General features: G+C 40.5%; 2 protein-coding genes across 3 annotated transcripts in view; both read right to left on the bottom strand.

Moving 5' to 3' along the window:
* Positions 1–23,849, bottom strand: part of LOC146389554 (uncharacterized) — a 57,387-nt gene extending 33,538 nt beyond the window's left edge. The window contains exons 1-6 of one of the 2 annotated variants that reach the window (XM_084910617.1): positions 23,714–23,849; positions 19,756–20,106; positions 18,822–19,154; positions 18,632–18,730; positions 17,619–17,936; positions 13,817–14,149 (exon numbers count right to left, since the gene is read on the bottom strand). In XM_084910617.1, coding sequence (XP_084766743.1) covers positions 13,817–14,149; positions 17,619–17,936; positions 18,632–18,730; positions 18,822–19,154; positions 19,756–20,106; positions 23,714–23,750 — 1,471 coding nt within the window. In that variant the 5' untranslated portion in view covers positions 23,751–23,849. Of the gene's footprint in view, positions 1–13,816; positions 14,150–17,618; positions 17,937–18,631; positions 18,731–18,821; positions 19,155–19,755; positions 20,107–23,713 lie in introns of those variants that run through there. The other variant, XM_084910625.1, reaches the window with a different exon arrangement.
* On the bottom strand, positions 1,497–5,252 carry LOC146389555 (myelin-oligodendrocyte glycoprotein-like). Its single transcript, XM_084909214.1, has 4 exons — positions 5,213–5,252; positions 3,179–3,517; positions 2,926–3,024; positions 1,497–2,233 (listed from the first exon to the last, which is right to left on the bottom strand). The coding sequence occupies exons 1-4, from the start codon at positions 5,250–5,252 to the stop codon at positions 2,196–2,198; spliced, it is 516 nt and encodes a 171-aa protein (XP_084765340.1). The 3' UTR covers positions 1,497–2,195.
* Positions 23,850–24,167: the final 318 nt, after the last annotated feature.

Below are 24,167 nucleotides of genomic sequence, written 5' to 3'. Positions count from 1 at the left end.
TATAACAAGTGTAAAAAAGAAAAAAGGAGTTTTAATTCAAATTTATCTGTGCAGAATTTTATTTTATCTTTTGCAGCAAGCAGAAGAATGTGCCATGATTTTTTATTTCTTTTTTTTATTATAAAATAACTTTATTAATATATCCATATTCATCCATGTAAACAGGGATTGTAACAGTATAACAGGCGTGGACCATCTCCAGTCATCTATTATTAATAAAGTGATTTCTTCCATTAAACGTATAGAAACATATTCTGTTATTGGAACAATTTTATCCCTAAACATGTAAACAGACTGCAACACTTCGCTCTGTTCCTCCATCCTTTCACTCTTCACATGTTCTTATTAAGTGTAATAAAGCCCGATCACCTCATAAGAAATGAAATTTCAAGACAAACAGTCACAAAGTGATTAAAATTGTGTAAATGAAAAAAACTAAGTCAAAGGACGCCTACGCAGGTGGGACGTCAGCATCTTTATTCAATCTTATGTGTTATGTTCTGTACCCTTTTGGGTTAAAATATATATTTATCATTTTAATAAATGACAAATTAAAAAGGCATGAACATTTTTTTGTATCGAAAAAATATCGAACCGTGACACCAAAGTATCGAACCGAACCGAACTGTGAATTTTGTGTATCGTTGCACCCCTACTAAATATGTAAACAGACTGCACTTCAGCATCTCTGTTCCTCCATCCTTTCACTCTTCACATGATTTTATTAAACGTAATTAAGCTCAATCACTTTATAATGAATAGAAAGCCAACAAGCACTGATCAGCTGACCTCAGAGAGCCAGACGTTACGTATGGTTGTAGTACCTGACTGATATATGCAGGGCTCTGACTGTGAGCACCAACATGTTTAAGATATTACAAAAGACTGATTCAAGTTTAAATAGAAAGCTCAGCGACAGGCTCTGCTAATAAAGCTCAAATGCAACTGCTGATTTGTGCATCTGATGAAGCCACATCCTCTCTGGAAGTGCACACATGGAGCTTATTCTCATGCTGCTGCTCATTCCTTCCTTTAAAGTACACACATGAATAAGTGTTTTATGCCCAAACACTGAGATCTGAAAAGACCACCATCGAGAATCATCATCCTCTGAAACACTCGGGCGGAGTTTTACGATGCACAAGCTGCTGATAGATGAACTTTTGACCTTAACAGGAAGTCCTCGTGTGTGACAGGAAGCTGATACGTGACTGAAAGTTCACAGTCCACAGCTTTCACCACAGTGCTGGACGTGGAGGAGTGATGGTTCATGTCAGAGCTGCTCATCAGACTCACACATACTAAATGTTGTTTAACCACTGAAGCTCCAGGCTTTATGTGTTTTTATTTCTCTGAGGTTTTTGGTAATGAGTATAAAAGCTCAGCATCATCAATGAAGAAATGATGTGCTTGTATTTAGACTTTAGTTTTATTTTACATCATAACACAGTAAAGCTGTGATTATTTAGCAAAGAAAAAACACTTTATTCCTTTTTGTTACGAGGGTAAAAAATACGGTTGATGCTGCATTTGAGTTAATTGTTAACTGATCACAGAGAAGCATGAGCGCACGTTTATCGTAGAGCTCGTAATCTTTACAGAGATAGAAATGCAGGCTGAGGACAGCAGTGGGAATAACCTCCACCTGAGAGGAGACGGGCACCATCATATCATTGCCTACATATCTGATCTGAACACGCTCCGTCTTAGTGACTCGGTGTTTTGTGTCTGTTTGATGTCAGTGGGGATAAAAACCAGAGGCTCTGATGTTCATGTTGACGTCTTTATTTCAGGTTCTGAGTGAACAGGAAGTTTCTGGACCAACAACGTTAACAAAGGACGGCGTTGTAGCCGCTGTAGTCAGTTTACTCACAGAAAACCTTTAAATTCACCTGACTGCTGTAGTATCTGATTGTTGCTGTCAAAGTGAACACACTCCGTCTACAGAGAGGCAGAAAGCTTCAGCTGCTGTGAGGTGTGTGCCTGTGTCCACACCTGTGGTTCCTACCAGAGGTCAGTCAGTCGTATCCTGTGCTCGCATTGGTCGCTTGAAGACTTCTTGACACTGCAAATCACATCCCGTGTGTGTGATGATGTACTAAGAGCAGTTTATCAGGCAGGTGTGTCTGTGTGTGGATCACTGTGTGTTTGTAGAGCGTCTCCTCTGTGACGTCCTGATGAAGGTCAGCTGTGCTTTACAGGACGTCAGAATCCCCGTCTTCACTTTCACAGCCTGAAGAAGTGAGAGGAAAACAGAGAGGTCACACACACACAGATGTCAGTGAGTGTGAGTCCACTCTGCTGTGTGAGCAGCTCTTCACTCCTGTTTCCACTGAGTCCTCTGACTTCAGTGATGACAGAGAGGATCAGACTGTGTCCTCTGGATCACTGTGTGACACCTGTAGCTGCTTCACTCTGCTCTGGGTCAGCTGACAGCTTTGTAAACGTGTTTTCATGGGTTGGTTTGTTCCAAGTGAACTACAAACCATGTGACCACCTTCAGCGCCACAAAGAGGATTTACATGAATGTCACGCTTAGCTTCCAGCTGGTACTGACCGTGCACATCTATGCTGTTGGCTACCTCAGACTTACAGCATAGATGTGGTAGCTGATCACACTTACACACCATCAAGGAAGTTTTTTTTATATCTGGAGTTTGTTTAGAAGCAGATCTGGACCACGCCTCTTTCAGCAGCGCTCATCGTAGGTCAAACCCTGACTGTTAGAATCTGACGCTTCGTAGTCGGAATGAGGAAATCGGATTCTGACACTCAGGAGAAAGCTCAGGGATATTTGCCTGTTCACTTCATAACTCACAACTCTTTCAGCTTCTGGAACAAATTTGTGTGAGTCACAGTCAAGTAGCCACCAGAGGACACCTGCTAACCATCGGCATTATGGGTAGTGTAGAAGGAGACACTCACCTGACATGAAATGGTGACAGAAATGAAATAAAAGAACCCCGGAAACTATAAGGACCAGAACCAGGAGAAACACGAGAGGCTCCCAGTATGACCACTGCTCTGTAAAGACAGACAACAAACAGTGTGACCTTTGACCTCTGAGTCCATGTAATCTAAGGTGTATTGAGCCAACAAAGTCCTTTGATTGTAAAGTAAAGACTACTTTCAGTGATGTAATCTTTATCAACAGCAGTCGCTGAAGCTTCTTGCTGACCTTTGACCTGAAGCTGTATATCACTCCGACTCAGTTCATTTCCAAAGTCTCTGATGGAGCAGGTGTAGGTGCCACTGTCAGACAGTTGGAGGTTGGTCAGGTTCAGGCTGAGGTCTCCAGTTTCCAGAGCGTCAGTCTTCATGGATGTTCGGCCGCTGTAACGCTGGTTTTGATCTTTCAGTTTGTCTCCTTGAAGCTGACGCTGGTGGACGGTTGGAGGACTGAGGTCGGAGCGACTCCACACCACTGAGGGGTCAGTCAGAGCGAAAGTGTCAAACTGACAGGGCAGGATGAACGAGTCCCCCTCATACACCTCCACACCAGAGGCATGCTGGGAAACTGTGAGGACATATAGAGAGACACCATGTGTCATGTTTGAGGTAATAATCACGGTCAGACCTGCTTACAGACGTCAGAGCAGATCGAATGATGATTACAAATGTTGAATTCATTTTCATTCATGCAACATGAATTAAACTGGAGAGGAAGCCCATCATCCAAAGATGCTAAACACAAAGCACATCAAACAGGAAAGCACAGGAAAGGAACAGAAATCTTCAAAGTAAAACAGGAAGTAAAGTGTAAAAGGGCCAGAGGATAAAAGGAAAACATTTACAAACACAAGTAGAGAGATACAGGATTAAAAGTGAAAATGCTAAAATGCTAACAAAGGAATTGGGGGGGGGGGATCTTGTAGGCCGGTTTACAGGCACCGTCAGGCCTAGTGAGGGTGTCCCGCTACCCTCACTAATGAGGGTGATGGATGATGATACACGCCTGCTGCTGATCAGCCTCGTCTGGGGGAGCTAATTAGGAGAGAGGCTGAGCGCCCATCATTCCGTGACAAACCGTCGGTTCAATCAGTACACAAAGCTGTTGTGAAGTATGTGGTCTGCAGCTTGTGTGAGGTTTCTTACGGCTGCATTTGTTGTTTCCCGCAGGATCGCGGAAACAGGAGGACAAGCAAGTGCCAGGAAACAGAACATATTTTCAGTATAGTAATTATGAATTACTTTCAGTAATTAGCATAATGCAACACTTTTATGAACACTAAGGAATAATGTAAGTAATGTAAGTAATAGATTACTTTTTGGAGTAACAACCTCACCACTGACTGTGACCTGATACAGTCTGAAGCTGTTCATGCATCCACCGTGCCAGCTAACAGAGCATATCCACCAGTACCTATGAAGACTCGTGCTAACCACTTTCAGATTCATTTGCATCCATCTAAATGCTAATTCTGTTTTTCTTTCACTGTTGCAAAGTGCAAACATGACAATTTTCATACAGTTAAAAAGTAATCTATTACAGCTTTAAAACAGGAGACAGTTGATTTAGCCTGAAATCTTGTGTTGCCTCAAGTAAGTCGCTGCGTTGATGTTTGACAGACTTCAATGAAAGTTTCTGGTTGGAGCAACAAACAGGTTAAGCTCAGATTGAGCTCTAACCAGACTTCAGGCTGACTTATGGCTCTTTAAACCTCTGTTCAGGTGCAAAAGTGTTTCTCCTGTTCCTAGTTTCCCTGTTTTTGTATGTTTGTCACATTTAAATGTTTCACATCATCAAACTAATTTAGATGTTAGAGAAAGATAACACAAGTAAATACAAAGTGCAGCTTCTTAATGATTAAGGGGGGAAAACGGTGCCTCAGTTAAATCACTTTAAGTTTAGAATTAAAGCACTAAACAATCCGCTCATACAGGACAAAGAATCTGTTTAAACAGCTGAAGCACAAAAAGCCACGTAACAGCTGAACAAGGTTTACTTAACGCTGTTTCAGTATATGTAGGTCAGCAGGATGTGTGAGCCGAACTCACACAGAGAGGGTTACACACCAATATCAACCACAAACTTCTTCACACATGGACCTGTGAGCCACGTTTCCATCTTTTCTCCAAAACTTTCAAGACTTCCATGTTTCTAATGAGCGTACAAACCTTGTAATAAACATGATCATGTCTGAACGTGTGACGATGATCAACCTGCAGTGAGTGCAAACAACCTGCATTCAGACTTCAGAGAGTTTCTTACCGTCGATGAGGAGAAGCAGGAACAGCAGCAGCATCTTCATCCTCCTGTGAAGTCGACACCAGCACAGATGCCGTTAAACACTCGGACGCTCGTCTGCAGCTGCTGACGCACAAATGAAACGTTCCTCTCGGCCTCTGCTGTCTGTCTGTGGCAGGAAACCACCGAGAGCTGATATGAGATAAAGAAGCACCAGTTTCAGTGTTCGCTGCTCTTCATCAGTCTGAGACTCAGGCTGCTGTGGTGATTCTCCTGAACTCTCATCTATGTTTTAATCGTTTCATCTTTATGCATATTTATATGCAGCACACCACATGTTTTAGCCTTCAAGTTTCATTTTTTATTTTCATTTTAACTTCATCAGCTTATCTCAGCTCCCAGCAGCAAAGCTTTGGTCTGACACAGATTCTCTTCATGCAGATGTAAAATTTTACTGTGTTTGTTAAACTTCAGTCTGAGTCTTTCCACCGCAGGAGCTACATTTATTTGTATTTTAGAAAAATAGAGTCCATGAGTGACTCAGACATCAGCGCTGTGAAGCATCTTCAGCACACAGTCGAAACCAGCGACTCACACTGGAGGTGAATGTAATCTTGCATCTATGTGGGTCAGCGATCCTCGAGAGGCGTGAAGACAAATTGTACAAACTGACCTCAGTTCCTGGATCAACGTGTTCATTATGCAGTAAGTAGCAGCTCAGCCTGATGCTGCTGTTGCACTTTGAATTCATCCTGTGGACAGTTTTGGGATCAGCCTCGTTGTGAGTCCACATCAGTGCAGTGACAGACTTTAAACTTTCACTCACCTCCACCACCACAACCAGGGCATGCTGGGAAACCGTGAAGACACACAAACAGCAGCATGCTGTGGATTTCTTCCACAGAGCACACAGTGGACTGAAGGTCACAGTACCTGCAGAGCCCAGAGAGCTTTTAGAGAATGAAGGTCACAAATTGTGTGTTTAGCCTGAAAGACAGGACTGAACTCTGAGCTCACAGTCCTGGACATGCTGTCTTCTTTTTCTTCTCTGTTATATAAAATATTGACGTGTGTGTAAAACCACAGCAGTTAACGGGACCCATCGATGCATCGACGCTACATTCATGCTGAACCTTGATGTGTGTTAGAAACCAGAGAGAAATCCTGGATATAAAGAACCTGCTCCATAGTTCAGGCTCTGGATCAGCTACAGTTTTATTTACTTATTTGTTTTTATTTATTTATTATCAGCTGAGTGATGAGGTGTCATGTGACCACCGTGTGCTGTGAAGAGCTGACAGCACAGCCTACAGGAGAACCAGTTAAACCTTTATTTATGAAATCATTATTATCATAATGGTGCAGATTATAATTACAGATGTCAATAATAATAATAATAATAATAATAATAATATCTACAGCCATCCTATCGTTACCTGTAACACTGTGTCTCTGCCTGTTACACAGATGGTTTTCTTCAGGAGACAGTTTTAAATATGAGTTGTTGTGTTTTTAATCTCTGATCATAACTCAGCTGATCGCAGCTGTCACTGACATGCACACTGAGCGCAACATTTTAATGCAGCTCTGCTGGAGATGTGAGAGGCTGTGCATGTTGTCTGCTGGTAGCTGCTGTCACGCAGGTGGAGTCAGCGCAAGCTGCCGTGAGAGGACACAGACTTCTCATATAGGAGAAGATGGAAGCTGCAGCAGGAGAAACAGCCCAGCAGAGTGCAGACGGAGCAGCATCAGTTGGATCCTCCGAGCTGGAGTCAGAGCTCAGACACGGACATGTGCAGAGACCGGAACAGCCAGCTCCAGCAGGTGTCCGGTATAAATTCATGTAATAAAGCCACAGCAGCGCTCTGACTTTATTTTTAGATTCTTTGATTCATGATGTGGAAAACCTGAGATTAATCTTGGATTTATTTTCTTCACACACATCCTGGAACAATCTGGAGCTGTGTTCGTGGGCTTTGACAGGATCCTGTCTGTAATGATAATAAGCGGCTGTGGGGCTGTGACACACACGTTTCCATGGCAACAAACACAGCAAAACGTCAAAGCTTCCCTGTTATCGCCTCACAGCGTGTTCGTGTTCACACGTTGTGTTTTTAATGTAATCACAGTATTCCCACGGACACGTCGCGGTGCACCTTCCACTGACTCGCTAGAGCTCAGGTTTATCTGTAAATTTATATTACACATAAATACACATATTTTTGTGGCCTAAAGGTTTTTTTTATTTTCCTCAATTTTAATTATTTTAGCGGTAAAATCATAATTTTCCGACCTAAAAAATAATAATAGAGTTATAATGTGGTTTATGAGCGCGTAGGGGGTGACATTTTTATATTCTTTAGAATATGTTGCATAAAGAAAAATAGCTCTGTGACTTCATAAGAAATCTCTCTGGTCAACAACTTCCAGACTGAGTATTTGGTGGATATGCTCTGAGTATTCAGGATACAGGATATATATATATATATATATATATATATATATATATATATATATATATATATATATATATATATATATATATATGTATATATATATGTATACATATATAAATATTAGGGGTGAAACGATACTCATATCGATATTGAACCGTTCGATACAGTGCTTTCAGTTCGGTACGCATATGTATCGAACAATATAAATTTTTAAAACTTATTTTATCAACTTTTCTTCTGACGATGCTGTCTGTGTTGAGCGCTCAGTGGATCTGCGTTCGACTACTCCGCCTAGGCTGCACTGTCGAGCGCAGATCCACTGAGCGCGGGGGGGGGGGGGCAAGCTAGCGAGACAGAAGCTAAGCTCGTTGCAACATGGCAACTGCCTCAACGCTACCCCAAACTGAACCTCCCCCACCCTCATTCAGATCTGGCATTTGGAACTATCTTGGTTTTCATGTGAAGTATGACCCTGAAGGTAAGCGCGTCATGGACTAAAGTAAAACAGTATGTAGGATGTGCCACGCAATGCTCAATTGCTGGGAACTAGTCCGTTAGCGCAGTTAGCTTGTTAACGTGTTGACGCCGTCCAGCCCCACGCACGGGGCGATCCGCGGTAACTCGTTAACGGAGATTTGCCGCATTGTGGCGTTAATGTCGTTTTAACGAGATTAACGCTGACAGCACTAGTGGGAACACAACGAATATGACTGCACATTTTCTCCGACATCATCCTAGCGCAAAGACAAGTGGAAGCAGACAAAAACAACAAGCACGCATGCTACAAACTTTACCCGAGTCATTTAGACAGCCGTTAGCACATGATTCTCCTTTAGGGGGACCTGATATGTTTAATATGCTGCTGAGAATATAGCCCAGAAGAAGCGTATAGTATAGCTTTTATTTTGGAAAGAGCCATTTCTCTGTAATAAACTCTCTTTTCCAAAGATGAGTGATTCCTCAATCTGATAGATTTTTTTTTATTATTATTTTGTTATTTCAGCAACATTAAATTTAAAAACTGTACTTTTGAGTTAAAATATATATTTATAATTTTAATAAATGACAAATTAAAAAGGCATGAACATTTTTTTGTATCGAAAAAATATCGAACCGTGACACCAAAGTATCGAACCGAACCGTGAATTTTGTGTATCGTTGCACCCCTAATATATATATATATACACGCACACACACACACACATACACACACACACACACATATATATATATATATACATATATATATGTATATATATATATATATATATATGTGTGTATATATATATGTGTAAGATGTCATTGTGAAAACTGTCCCATGTTGTACTCATGACCTTCCACATGCGAGTGGTAACTATGCTGCTAAGTAAAAGCTTCTTGGTATTAAGAAATGTAGAAAGAATGAGGGTGACTGATAAAATAACTGCAGAAGAGGAACCAATAAATAATCAATGAAACAGTGAAATAAATCTATTTTTTTAAATTGATAAACAAACAGTCAGGTTTTTCTTCCAAATACTTCCAACATGCAGATCAGCTGTAAACTTGATACTCCTCTTCATCATCTGACTGATCAACACTCTCCACAGTAACGTCTCCCTTTAGTTTATTATTTATTACTCCAGTTTATTACGTGGGCTAAAGAAAATAGGAAGGTTACACACTATATTTATATGGAAAAATGTGTATACTTACTGCATTTGATGTATTTTAAGCATATATAATGCAGGATGTGACACCATATGTATGAAGAAATTGCTTTAATTTTGCCACCTCATTTGATTTCAGTGGAACCTTCAGAAGATCTCTCTAGATCTGCCCCTGAATTCACTGTGGCAAAAGCTCCATTTGATTCCAAAGCAGCTGAAATACGACGGCTTCAGTGTGGATCACGTTTCATTATCATGAGCATGTGGATCAAGTTTATCATTTAATTCATTTAAAGAACCATATTAGTCACTTTTCAAGGTTAAGTTTGACATGATGTCACATATTTGAACTTCCAGGATCAATAACACATCAGAAAGGACACCATCAGCGGGTGAATCACAACATCAAGGTGGATGTGAAATAAACGCCGCTGGGCTCCAGGTGCAGCTGGGTGGAGTGAAGTGCTCAGGGACCGCCTACAAAGTGCAACACCACAAAGACATGTTGCTGCTCCAATCATGTACAGTGGCATTTCTCCCAGATCACTTTATACTGCAGGGCCATCTTGTCCATCAATCTGCCGTAATAAATACAAATGTGATCTTTTTAAATTAGAATTATTAAATAACTTCTTCTCACAGTGAAAATCTAAAAATTCCTCATGATCTGCTTTTATCAAACCATTTTTACTAATATGTACATTTACAGTGATGAACTCGACACACAGGAAGTAATTTAAAGTAGACGTCCATTAAAAACACAGTCACCAAACTTTATTGGTTTTTTGTTGGTGTTGCACTTTGTAGACGGTCCCTGAGCTCTCCTCTCACTCTGAATCTCAGTCCAGGTCTGAGGACTCTTTTAATGGAGATGAGCTCTCACTCTGCCGTCGACCTTCATAATGAAGATGAGTGTGGACTTTTATTGGTGCTTATACCACGATGGTGTCAGGGCCACAGCACTCAGGTGTATGGAAGGGAGCGATAGACACCTGTAATATCTCACAGTAAAACCACTGAATGTGGGGTCTCAAAGGATCGATATTATCACATTTCTTTATTTCACTTTCACTTAATTTCTAAAGCACTTTTAAACAATTTAACAGCTGACCAAAGTGCTGCACAAAAACAATCAAAAACGAATTTGATATTCTAACCAAAAAAAATACACACACTTGCTGATAATACAAGTTCATGTTGGTTACTGAGTAAATAATGTTAAGACACTCAGTGAGGGGACAGCATGGACTGATGTGATATACTTTAATACTATGTGATGATGTCCTTTGCTTTTTCATGTTGTAACATTACTGTGAGAACGCTCCTCTTCCTCAGAGGATCCACCTGTGCTTCCTCTCCTCTCTCCTCCACCTGTTACAGTGAGGGAACGTCCTCCATGATGGAGGAGCTGCTGGAAAGTGCTGAGAGTTTCCTCCAGAGTGAGACCTCTGTCACAGTTCAGAGGATCTACAGCAGCAGAGACCTTCATGGACACTAAAAGTCTCAAACACACAACAACAACATCACACTGACTCCACTCTGACATCACGCTGCGTTACTGCGTTACTAAAACCGTGATTTTTTTTGCAAGAATGTTTCATGACAGTGACGTAAGCGAGTGCAACGTTCGTGACAACAGCTGTGTGCAGATCAACAATGGATCATATATCGAGTGCGGGAGAGAGTATGAGCGTGCAGCGTTTAAAGCGTGGAAGTACTGACCTTACTTTGAGTTTGATTCCATAAAAAGTGACAAAAACATTAGTGTCCGTTGTGCGTGGGAAGAAAACTTATTTTTACAGCGAAAAAAACCCCAGACCTCCAAGAAACCTACCCCACTCCTGCTTTACAGGTGCAAATAGAGCAACAGGACCGCTAGTCTTTGACTTTATTTATTTTCTGCCGTGTTTTACTTGCATCTATTTGAAAGACTGAGTGTAAACACAAAAAACTTATTTTATTTTATGTGCTGGAATGTGCAGAAAATAGGTTTAAATGTTAAACTAATTTCTTCCAGTCAGAGAATGGTGCATATAATTAAATTTTTGCTTGATGCATAAAGTTAAAAGATTAAAACTAATAAAACAAGTTTTAAAAAGGGACTTTTCCATTTGATTACATTTTGTATGATGGATTATGCAGAAAAAGTAGAATTGGGCTGAAAGATCTATCACTTCATCACCTATTCAGGTTGTAAATCGTGTTTTTAAAAAGTAACTAAGTAATTAATTACTTTTGAAAATAAGAACTGGTTCATCCCAAAGACAAAACTCCAAAACACAAACTTAACAATGTGGTGTATGCTGTACAGTGTAGCGAGGAATGCCCAGACCTCTACATCGGAGAGACCAAACAGCCACTTCACAAACACATGGCACAACATAGAAGAGCCACCTCCACGGGACAAGACACTGTTGTCCATCTGCATCTAAAGGTCAAAGGTCACTCTTTTGAGGATGCCAATGTTCACATTTTGGACAGAGAGGACAGATGGTTTGAAAGAGGAGTGAAAGAAGCCATTTATGTCCACTGTGAGCGACCATCTTTGAACAGAGGCGGGGGTTTACGACACCAACTGTCTGCCATCTATAATCCAGTTGTGAGTTCCCTCCCCAGACGCCTTAACGCCCACTCTCACGCGTGCTCCCGACGCAGGGGAAACAAATTCTGTCGGGGAGACCTTCCTACCTTGGCACGACAGCTGCTGTTCTAGTCTTTGGCTTGCAAGCATATTTTGCAATGCTTCAACCTCTGCATTGCGTTTGTGTGGAAGCCCCTTGAAAACAAAACAAAACAAAACAAAAAACCCTGTCCATTATGCTAGCAGTGTCCAAGCATTCTTTTTTTTGTTGTTGTTGTTCCTTTTTTTAGTCATAACGCGCCCCCCTGCAATGGCTTTGTACCAGTTTGCTACAGCTGAAGGGAGCTACATAGTTAGTGAATTAATTGCAGAGGCAGGAAAACCATTAACCGAGGGCAGTTTGTGAAGGATTGCATGTTTCATGTAAAGACGATCCTGTTCACCAAACATTGCTCTGTCAGCAACACTGTGGCAGAGATTAATCCATGATCAGGTAACATCTAGGAACGGTTACCAGACAAAGGCCAAAGACCTCGTTATCTTTGTGTTCATTTATGTCAACGTTAGTGATGGTAAATTTGATTCTTTTTACTGAATCGAGTTTTAATGAGTCACTCACCAAAGTGAATCAGATTTTTTGAGTCACTGAGTCAGTTGACCAGAGAGTGCAAAAAATGTACATTTTCACTCAAAATTAATTTGTTTCTCGTTTCATGTAAATCCTACTGCTAAGATGAATGATTCTAAAAGAAAACAACTATTTTATAGAGCAAAAAAGAGCAAAAACATTTCTAAAATTAAGCAATTTCCTATCAAAATTGCTTAATAAACATTTATTTTGTTTATTTTTATTTTATTAGTATTTTACTTAAATGTGTTAAATATATATTTTCTCATCTAAATGTCCACTGAGCTGTGAGCCAGGGGGCGGTAATGCGCCTTAACATTGGTTGCCAACCAAGAAGAAGAAGAAGCTGTGAGCCAGGAGGGAGGGGGTGAGCGAGTCCTGAGTGATTCGCTTACGCTTACGATTCAGCACAGGAAGGGAGGGGGTGAGTAGCTCAAATGTGCTGTTAGCATGTTAGCAGAGCGATGCTACTGTGAACTGAGGAGCTATTTTCTTGATGTGAGCTTCTGCTCAGGGTTTTTTCTTCCAGTTCAGAGCAGAAATTGTTTTGTTAAGATACTGGATGTTGTGTTTTTCTCCACAATTTTAATTATAAGCTAGATACATTGCTGCTAACAGCAACAGGGATGAGTCAGTGAGTCAGTTGGGCTATTGAATCATGATTCATGAGTCAGTAAAGTGATTCTCGAGTATTGAACGATTCGTTCATGATTCGCGCATCACTAGTCAGCGTCTCCTTCCGTGTCGCGTCCTCCCTCATGGCCGTGTACCCCTCTGTGTGTTTCTTTGCGACTCAGTTTCATTAGAATTTCCCAGTCTAGTTTTGTTTTGTATCGCCTTTTCCTCCTTTCAGAAAATAAAGCTGCATTTTGAGTTTAAGCTTCCTTTCGGTGAGTTTGCATTTTGGTCCAATTCCTGTCTGCACACAGCGAGTTCATGACACCCTGCTTTATATGATGAATGATATAAGCAGTACCAGCTAGCATTTTGGATGTTGTGTTTTTTTCATGTTGTGCTCATGAGATCCCAGCAAATTCCAAGAGTAAGTTGAGGCGTAAGATTGTCCAATTATTGTCCAATTTAAAAAAAATAGTACACTTTCACTTGAAGGCTTCTCTCTTGTTTTGTTGCTGAACACATTGCACCATGTTTAGCATGATTAGCATTCTGTGTATGGTCACCAGCGTGTTCATTTATTTAGCTTGTTTGACTTGTAGAAACCACTGTGGTTTCTTTTCTTTTGAGTTTTTATTTATTTTCGTTTTTTAATCATTTTCTGAACTCTGATCTTTGACCTGTATCTACAGCACTGACCTTTGACTCTCAGCTCCACGTTTTTCTTCAGCAGGATGTTTCTCTTGCTGTCGTAGACGATGCAGGTGTAGATACCCGTGTTTCCATCTGTGGGGTATTTCAGGGTCAGACTGAGGTCTCTAGTTTTCAGCAGGTCTTCATTCATCTTCGTTCTTTCTGTGTAGATCTTGCCCTGTTCTTCAGGCTGGTCAGAGCTCTTCTGATACACGTGGACCTTTGTGTTGTACATGTTTGTCCACTCAATGGTTGTGTTGTCAAGCAGGGGAAGTTTTGAAGAGGTTTTGAAAGGCAGCTGGACAAACTCCTCCCCTGAATCCACCTCCACCTGGGGGACTGAGAGGACAACAAAGCACAACATGAGCTGTACAGACATCAGCAGCAGCAGTGTGTACATTTTCTTTGACCGGATGAAGTGAAATATTTTTAGTGATGTTTGTTTGGAGTCTGAAATATGTCCCATTACTCTACTGTGTTGTGTTTATCTGTCCAATCAGCAGCAGAGCTGACGTGTCCAGAGTCAAGTCTTTATTTGATATTAATGATGAAACAAGCCACTGGCTCAAAAACTGAATCACTACACACATGGTTCAAAATGATAAACTATGTTTCAGTCACCTTTAATACATCGAATTTTACGCCAACGTTTCAAAGCTCCACCTGAAGCACTGGGGCTACGTCCACACGTACCCGGGTATTTTTGAAAACGGAGATTTTTCTATGCGTTTGCACCTTTCGTCCACATGTAAACTGCGTTTTCGGTCACTGAAAACGGAGATTTCTAAAAACGCCTGCCAGAGTGGATATTTTCGAAAACTCAGTTTTTGCATTTATGTGTGGACTAGTGATGTGTCGGTCGCGAACGAAATGGCTCTTAGAGACGGATCTTTGACGTGAACGACGCGAGCCGGTGTTGTGCCAAAAAGTGATTGTCTGCCAAAAACGGATTTCCAATGTTTCTGTGTATTAATATCTTTGCGTATGTTCATAAATAGACTTCAGTGAACAGGGTTTACAAAGGGGTTATATATAGAATTAAAAAATTATTATTATTATTGTTATTGTACTTACATTATAACCAATCCGGTCCTTTATCCCCACTTAAAATATTTTTACAGAACTATTGTAATATTTGCTGGTATTTCTGCTGTCCTCTTGGCCAACTTACTCTTACAAAAGACATTTTTAATGTTAATGAGATTTTTTTAACTGCATAAATAAAGGTTATATAAATGTCGCTGCCAAAAACTGATTGCGGCTTCTACCTTGTTACACGAATGTTGTTTGTGGCTCAAGATGACTTTATGTCACCCATAAGGGATGTATTTGACATATGTTTCACATATTATAGGCCAACAAGTTACTTATAGCAGTTTAAATATGAGCAATCAGTTTTTGGCAAATACCGGAAATCAGTTTTTGGCTGACAATCACTTTTTGGCACAACACCGGCTCCTTATCGCGATCCGTGGCGTTTTTTTTTTTTTCTTCTTTCTCTCACCCTCTCTCTCGCACTTTTTTCCACGTCACTCTGCACATGAGCCTTGTGCTTTGCGCTGGGAAGAGGGGGGAGGGGCGGTAGTTACACTGTCAGTAGCACAGGAACAGAGCAGGAGGGAGAGAAAAAGAGCCAGGGACAACAACGTCACATTAGAAAGGTATAGTAATCATCCACAACTATTTTCAGTTGCAGATGATAAAGGATTCAGAAAGTTTATTCATGCAGGTCCATATGACAGAGAATGTGCATCTTCTTTTAGTTTTCATATTATAATTTATATTTAATTGTGTTGTGGTTTGCAGTGTTTTGTGTTGTTTCACTTTAAATTTGTTTAAAAGGAAAAAGCTGAAAATTTAAATAGTTAAAAGTTGAAATGTGAATAGTTGGTTTTTGTATTATATGATTTATTTATTACATTTTATGTGGAGTGAATAAATAAAAGTATATTTACGTTACCCTAGAGACAAAGCACGTACAAACTCCAAAACACGTAAAAACTACAAAACACATACAAAAGACAGCAGAAGTGCTCCAGGATGCTACGCCCAGCGTTGAGCTTTTGTTACTCAGTGGCTACACAAGCCAGCAAGTACCAACAACCGGATTTGGTGTGTGGTAGTAACAGGTAAATGAACTTTTTTTTTTTTAATTATTTGAATTTAAAAAAATTATTTGTGTATAAATACACAAACAATACACATATGCTTTCATGCTTTCAGTTGTGTAATTTAAGTGATCTAGGTAGCTCTGTTTTGGAAGATCAGTTAACGCTAGAAATGTGTTTTGGAGTTTGTACGTGTTTTGTCTCTAGGGGCCACCGTATGGATTTATATATAAACATATATAAATAAAACCAAGTTTTTTTTACATTACTAATTCCTTTTGTGCATAATTTTATATTATTGTTAATAATAAATTAATTAAAGCAACAAAACAACCTGAAGAGCCGGTTGGGAGCCGAAAGAGCCGGTTCTCTAAAAAGAGCTGGAAATAAAATAAATAAAAACGGAGAAAACGCAGCGTCAAAGGTGTGCGCCTATTTTGACGTCACACTGTGCGCCACATTATTGTTTCGGTGAAATGAATTTCTACAATACTGTTACTGTTAATTGTACTCTCTGCAGTGTTTAAATGCTTACATATACACACACAGTCCCTCCTCACACTCGGTTCTGCTTCTATGCCCCAGCTTTGTTTACTTTGTCCCACCGAGGCTTCTAGACTTCTGATTGGCCAACATTTCTACACGGTTAGGAATATATCGCCACCTGTTGCTTTGGCATGTTCCTAGCAGCGTTTTCCTTCATTTCTGCGTTTACGTGTGGACGGGATTATTTTTTAAAACGAAAACCGAAAATCTCCGTTTTCAAAAAAACCCGTGTACGTGTGGATGTAGCGTGAAGCTCTTCAAACATAATCAGTGATTTCAATTGAAGCAAACTCTGCCCACAGTTTCACAACAATAAATAAAGTGTAGTTCAAAGCCTCGGTGTTAGAGGTAACATCACTATTGGGTGTCTTTAAAAAAAGAAAGTCAGGATGTTCACTGCAGGAAACTCTGATTCCAGAGGGACGTCATTCTCTGTCAGCCTTCATCATCAGGATGGGCAACTTTCAATTCCCATGAAAGTTATCAGAAAGTTAGACACATCATTGGATCTACCTGAAACAGCTGAGGCGTACCGTGTCTTACATGAAAATGTGAAATGAAATAATATTTACCATTTAACTTTATTTTATCTGAAATATACAGAATGATCACATCTTTTCATCCTTTCATCTTCTTCAGCTTATTTGGGGTGAGGTCGTGGGGGCAGCAGCCTAAGCAGAGATGCCCAGACCACCCTCACCCTGGCCACCTCCTCCAGCCTGGGAACAACTTGTTTCGTAATTTGAGAGCTTCACTCAACTCTCTCTTCACCACTATGGAGAGGTACTGATCAAATATGGTAAATAACCTAAAAGAATGTTGTTGTCTGAAAATCCAAAAGATTTAACAAACTGACTAAGACATCAGTTTATTCCACCTTTTTGTTTCCTTTATTGGAAATGTTCGGTTTTATGCGTTTTGTTTTTTTCTTAATCTTGTTGTTCTGAAGACGATGTTACAAACTGAAAGTCTCTGTTAGCTGCAGAGCTCTGAAACTTCACACAGCTTTGGATGATAACATGGAGAAAGGATGTGGAGATTTTCACAGTTCTGCTAGAAATCATCTTCTAATTATTGTGAAAAGGACTGTATAAGGACCAGTCTGTTTACCATTTACTGAGTTCTGATCTTTGACGTGTATCTACAGCACTAACCTTTGACAGTCAGCTCCACGTGTTTCTTCATCAGGATGTTTCCCTCCCTGCTGCACACGGTGCAGGTGAAGGTGTTTGTGATTGTCGGGTATTTCAGGGTCAGACTGAAGTCTCCAAGCGTCAGCAGATTTTTCTTTATCTTGGTTCTGGCTTTAAAATCTGGGTGCTGGTATTCAGGTTTGTCAGAGCCGTTCTCATACACGTGGACCTTTCCATTTTTATCCGTCCACTCCACTTTACCATCTGCAGGCAGGTGAACTATGGCTTTGCAGGGCAGCATGACAGACTCCACCCCTGAATCCACCTCCACCTTGTAACCTTTGAGGACAACAAAGCACAGCATGATGACGTCAGCAGCAGCTGTGATGGTCACATGACCTCCCTGTCCCTCCTTGTCTTCTAGTCTCAGTCAGATTGTGTCTCAGTTTGTTCCTGATGTGTTCCTGACTCGTTCTTTGGTAACTAGTCTGCAGCGTCCTGTAAAGTGCTGCAGACATGTTGGATGAAGAGCAGAAGAACAGACAGACTGAGCCTCCACAGTCGGCCATGTCTCACACACATCAGCACAGAAACCATGAAGATCTCATGTGTCTGCTCTGAACATCTGAAGCTCTCCACCACATGACTGAGCACAACTCAAGGAGGAACATTTACTGAAGCTGCTGCAACATTTACTGTCAGCACGTTTCCATGTCAGCTGCTGTTTACCACCACAGAAGAAGAACAGCTTGTCCACATGCAGCCTCTGTGTCAGATCAATGCAGTGAAGCACACACACTGTTTAGTAAAGTCATGTTGTGGAGCTGTTTCACTGATCAATGACTGAGTCTGAAGGAGGTTTTCTGACTTCTGGAACAAACCTGGAAGTTTCTCTTCAGCTCTCTGTATCAGCTGTTTGTAACTCTCAACTCTTTCAGCTTCTGGAACAAGTTTGTGTGAGCCACAGTCAAGGAGCCACCAGAGGACACCTGCTAACCATCGGCATTATGGGTAGTGTAGTAGGAGACACTCACCTGACATGAAATAGTGACGTAAATAAGATATGAGACCTCCAGAAATCCCAATAAGAACCAGGAGAACCAGGAGAGCTGTGGCCCAGGATGAAAACGGTTCTGTGGAGAAATAGAAAATATAACGACATGAACACTGAACTCTGACCTAAATCTACAACACTGACCTCTGACCTGTATTTACATCTCTGACCTTTGACCTGCAGCACTACTTTCTGTCTCAGGATGTCTTTGTCCCTGTAGATGGTGCAGATGTATCCTCCACTGTCTCTCTCTGTGGGGTGTTTCAGGGTCAGACTGAGGTCTCCAGTTCTCAGGAGGTCTTCCTTCATCTTTGTGCGACCACAGTAAAGGTCATCCTGGTTCTTAAGGTGGTCACTTCTGCTTGAATGCACATGGACCACCATGAGTTCTCTGTCAGCACGAGTCCACTCCACTGTGGTGTCCTCGGGCAGGTCAGATTTTGTTTTGCAGGGCAGGATGACGGAGTCTGACGTTTTCCACATTGTCACCTCCTCTTGGTCATCTATGAGGACAAGAACCCCATTATCAACCACAAAGACGGTGCAGTATAATACTGGTGGTAACTGAAGCAAGTACTGCTTCCAGCTTTTCAACAGACTCTCTTTACTCTATTAGTACATTCCCATCTATATCCTTAATTACTCAAACAGACAGTACATCCTTTCAACTCTCTGCCTAGCCAGTCAATAAATACTTTCTTCTTCATTTGTCTTCACCCTCACATTAAACCCTATAAGCCAATTTCCACAGCTTGTATCCACAATCTCATTCTTTCAGTCACTACCCACAGCTCATGTCTATAGGTGAGTGTAGAGATGACATTCGACTGGTAAATCAAAAGTTTCTGGAGCTGATTCTCATTCTTGCTGCTTCACAGCTGTGAGCTGACATGGACATATCCAAAGGCAATAGACCCTAACCTGAGAATTTTTTTTCACATTGGGACTAACTGGATGAAACTTTTAAGTGACCCAGCTATTTCTAGCATTAAAAACACCATTTTCTCACCAGTACCTACAATTTCAAATCCCCATTCAAATTCTTTTCTGAAGCCTATTGAACTTCAGGTTTTACTGTGTATAAGTTCTGGTTTTGTTGCTGACCTTTGACCTGCAGCTGTATATCTGTCACTCTCAGTTCTTCTCGTCCATCACTGATGGAGCAGGTGTATGCTCCACTGTCAGTCTTTGTTGGTTTTCTCAGAGTGAGGCTGAAGTCTCCAGTGTCCAGAGCATCAGGTCTCATTGATGTGCGCCCGCTGTAACGCTGGTTTTGTCCTCCAAGATCATCTCTTCCTTCACGCTGTAGGTGGAGAGATTTGGGTTGAAGACCACTGCGAGTCCACATCACTGTGGGATTTTCCTCAGGTATATAACCTGAGTACTGACAGGGCAGCAGGACAGATCTCTCGCCCTCATTCACCTCCACCACCACAGCCAGGGCATGCTGGGAAACTGAGGAAACACAGAAACAAAAACACAGATTAACTGCTTGCTGCAGTTTTGTCTCAGAGTCCATTTTTACCTACAGGATTTTGTAGTCAGCCAATCACAAAAAAGCTAAATATAATCAAAGACATTGAACACATACTTGCCTCTGCTTAATCACTTGCAACCTGTAGATGTTCATTTATTGAGCTTTTCCAGCCATAGTTGAAAAAGTTAAAGTCTTGCACCTTTTTATAATCTTTCACTCCAAAGTAAAATATTTACAAAATATTGTTTATAAACAAATGAATACCTTTAATCTCACAATCTCTATGATGAGTACCAGTAAGGGTTCAGAGCCAATCACAGCACAGAAACAACTCTTACTAAAGTCATCAATTCAATTCAATTCAATTTTATTCATATAGCACCAAATCACAACAACAGTCACCTCAAGACACTTTATATTGTAAGGTAGACAATGGGCTATATTGTAGGTAATACATACAAAGGAAAAAAACAACAATCATATGACCTCCTATGAGCAAGCACTTTGGTAACAGTGGGAAGGAAAAACTCCCTTTTAACAGGAAGAAACCTCCAGCAGAACCAGGCTCAGGGAGGGGCGGGGCCATCTGCTGCGACCGGTTGGGGTGAGAGAAGGAAGACATCATATGGCTGCACTGGTGATTTGGATGTAAAGGACACACCTGAAATGTGTGTGGAAAAGGGGCAGTGTTGGGCAAGTTACTTTGAAAAAGTAATTAATTATAGTTACTAGTTACTTCTTCAAAAAAGTAACTGGGTTAGCAACTGATTTACAAGATTCTTAAAGTAATTAATTACTAGGAAAAGTAACTATTGCATTACTTTTTTGCATTACAAAAATGTTTAATCCTCTGGGGTCCAGAGTATAATTGACCATTTTTATCTACTTTTGACTTGACCTCTACATTTCACCTTTAAAAACTATTTACTTTGCCTTGTTTGGTATCATTCTTTTCAGCACAACCTCACGTTTCTGAATTTACAGTTATGTTTTCATTTTGACATACTGTATTAACACAACTGATCTAAAATCAGACAAAAAAAAAAACAAACTCAGAGTAGAAAAAGTTATATTTTTTACTGTAACAGCCACATACAAATACAAATACAAATATAAATTGTCAATTTTCAAATCCTACGCACAAGTTTTGAAAACAAAGTTATTTGCAGCCATTTACCTTTTACTTTTTTATATCACCATTTCAAACTATTTACAGAACAATCAGGTGTTCTCCATTAAATAAGATGTCACACAAATTATTTGTGCCACTCCAAAACATTATTTCTGTCCACTATAAAGGAGAACATCACAGCCTGATACCTGCAGGTCTGACAACAGAGCTCTATCACTCCTCCTGTTTTCTACCTGGAGACACCGTTTATACTGTAATCTGCCTTTGATGGCTTTATGGCAGCACCTGTAACATTCAGCAGTCACCTCATTGTTCTGACACACAAAACAAAACTATCCACTACATTACATACTACACACTCCAAACACACTACACGTCACAAATCAAAACCTATGGTTGTTCTTATTTTCTTCAATCAGTGATGAATAGTAAGATGTTCTGGCTTTGCGGAGGGCTTTCTTATAAAGCAACAAACTATTTCTCCAGGATAAATGATGATCCTCTAAATTTGTGACACGCCATTTCCTCTCCAGCTTACGAGTCATCTGCTTTAGGCTACGTGTTTGAGAATTATACCACGGAGTCAGGTACTTCTGATTTGAGGCCTTAGTTTTCACCGGAGCTACAGTATCCAGAGTCACACGTAGTGAGGAGGTGAAATTATTAACAAGATAATTGACCTCTGTTGGGGTAGCGTTCAGATAGCTGCTCTGCTCTATGTTGGTACAGGTCTTTCAGCTAGGGTTGGGCAGGGTTACGCATCAGGCTTTCAAATGAATTAAAACTCTGTGTTGGTCTTTGGTTAATTAATAAGCTGAAGTGGAAAATTTAATTTCCTTCAATGTCACCTGCACTGGCCCCTGGAAGACACTTGACCATGGTTGCTAGCCAGTTGCCATGCTGCTAGCGATTTGGCTATGAGCTAAGCTAGAAAACGTTAAAGACAGTGAGTGAATGCTGTGAAAATAATTACCAGGTAAATCAACATAGAGTGTGCTTTGGATGAAGCACATGAAGATGACACTATAAAATAAGAAGTTGTCGAAAAGTTTTTAATTAAATTGGTATGTTGGTATGTAGCTAATTAAAAGCTACTCAAGAACACCACTGTGGGTTGTAACAGGAAGTGATACTCTAACACACAAAGAGTGAACACCAAGGGCATCAATGACCTGACAAACAGCAGTGACTCAGACACAGTTTCAGTTTTAGTTCTTGAACTCACTGTCACTTTTGACACTGTTGACCATGACATTCTTATTCAAAGGTTTTGTAATTTAGCTGGCTTGACAGGTCAGGTTCTAGACTGGTTTTCATGATATCTAAAGGGCAGAGGCTTATATGTTTCAGTTAGCAGTTTTAGATCTGCACAAATAACCATCCAATCAGGGGTTTCTCAGGGGTCAGTCCTCGGTTCATTGGTGTTTCACCTTTTTTTGGTACTGTCATAATTAATTTTTTAATCATTAATGACACCTGGTTATATAAATCAAAGCTCATTTTAAATTAACATTGTAACTTTGGTTAAAAAAATAAAATCTCAGACTCTGGTCTTACATAGTTTTCCTGACACCGTTATCTATGCACCACACTACATGCTGTTACAGATAATTGGAAAACTCCGTGGGAAAATTGAACAGTAAACCGAGAGCATCTGTATCACTAGTAGGACTGCACTAATTCCCTGATCCAATGTTGTGACTAACAAACAACTACCAACATAATATCAATCAGTAGCTCCTCACTGTCTGACCGTGGGCCACCTTACTGGGAAAACAAGTAAAAGTCGTTTTAGCAGTGAGTCTGCACCACACTACATGCTGTCACTTCTCTTCTTTTTTAAAGAAGAAGAAACAAATCAGAGAATTTTGACTCGTGATATAAATAACCCCAACATTTCCTACAGATGACACAGATGCATCACAAATCACATAAGTGTTAATATTTATTTAGACAGCATCTCTGCCATTGATCTCTCTGAGATAACTTCAACAACCATCAACAACCATCAAACCTCATTTACACCACTGACAGTACTGACAACACAAAAGATTTAAAGAACAGTGAGAGACCAATGATTCAGAGAATTATGATAACAAAAAAACCCACAAACAGTCAAATCACAACAACTTTCATTCTTATTAATAATTATAACGGGGTTCTTGCACATTAATACACACACAGCCCCAAGTTTCCTTTGGTCACATATGAAATGTGAGTCAGAGCTTCAGCTACACAACAACACACACAGCAGCTGATTGTAACATGAGCTCATCTGAAAGCCACCAAGAAGAATCCAGAGATTTGAAAGTTGCTGCTTTGGATTGTTAGTTTGATCTGAATCAGAATCCAGTGTTTGATGGAAATCTCCTCCTGCTGCACTTCAACACATTAAAGAGAGAGAGATGAAAGAAAAGCTGATGATGAGAGCAGAGAGAGGAAGGTGTACTTACCGTGCAGGAGGATCACAAACACCACAAACATCTTCATGTTCCTGTCAAACTCAGAGACTCTTTAAAAGCCCTTCAGGACATCAGCTCACAGCAGCTTCACTTTCCTCTGCTGATCATCTACTGACACTCTCACACTGCTTCAGACGGGACATGAGGCTGACGGCTACAGTACCCACTGTGACCATGTCACTGCTGCTGATCCACAGAGTTAAATCAAAGCCTGTGAGGAAATGTGAGCAGACGGGTCAATAAGGTGTGTCTGTGTCACAGATCGTTTACAGCCCGACTCGACCAAACTTCAGCAAAGCAGCAATAAAATGTGAACTTTGCTAAGAAACAAAATAAACTCCTTAATGTGTAAATTTGGTTCTTGAATGAAGTTAAAGTTTCAGGTTGGTGTTACAGTCTGTGTGTAGAGAATAGTACAGACATAAAGCCTGATTCTATGTTAAAG

Source organism: Perissodus microlepis, chromosome 3, assembly GCF_051167445.1.
Source record: "Perissodus microlepis isolate ML-2025 ecotype Zambia chromosome 3, ASM5116744v1, whole genome shotgun sequence".
Lineage (NCBI taxonomy): Eukaryota > Metazoa > Chordata > Actinopteri > Cichliformes > Cichlidae > Perissodus > Perissodus microlepis.
This window is presented reverse-complemented; position numbering and strand designations above follow the sequence as displayed.

Excerpts from the sequence above, each read along its gene's own strand:
- LOC146389555 (XM_084909214.1), bottom strand. The coding sequence starts at position 5,252 with ATGAAGATGCTGCTGCTGTTCCTGCTTCTCCTCATCGACG. Across the intron at positions 3,518-5,212 it reads CCTGCTTCTCCTCATCGACG|TTTCCCAGCATGCCTCTGGT; the intron begins GTAAGAAACTCT and ends ATGTCCTCACAG. Across the intron at positions 2,234-2,925 it reads CTGTCACCATTTCATGTCAG|GCTGTGAAAGTGAAGACGGG; the intron begins GTGAGTGTCTCC and ends TCACTTCTTCAG.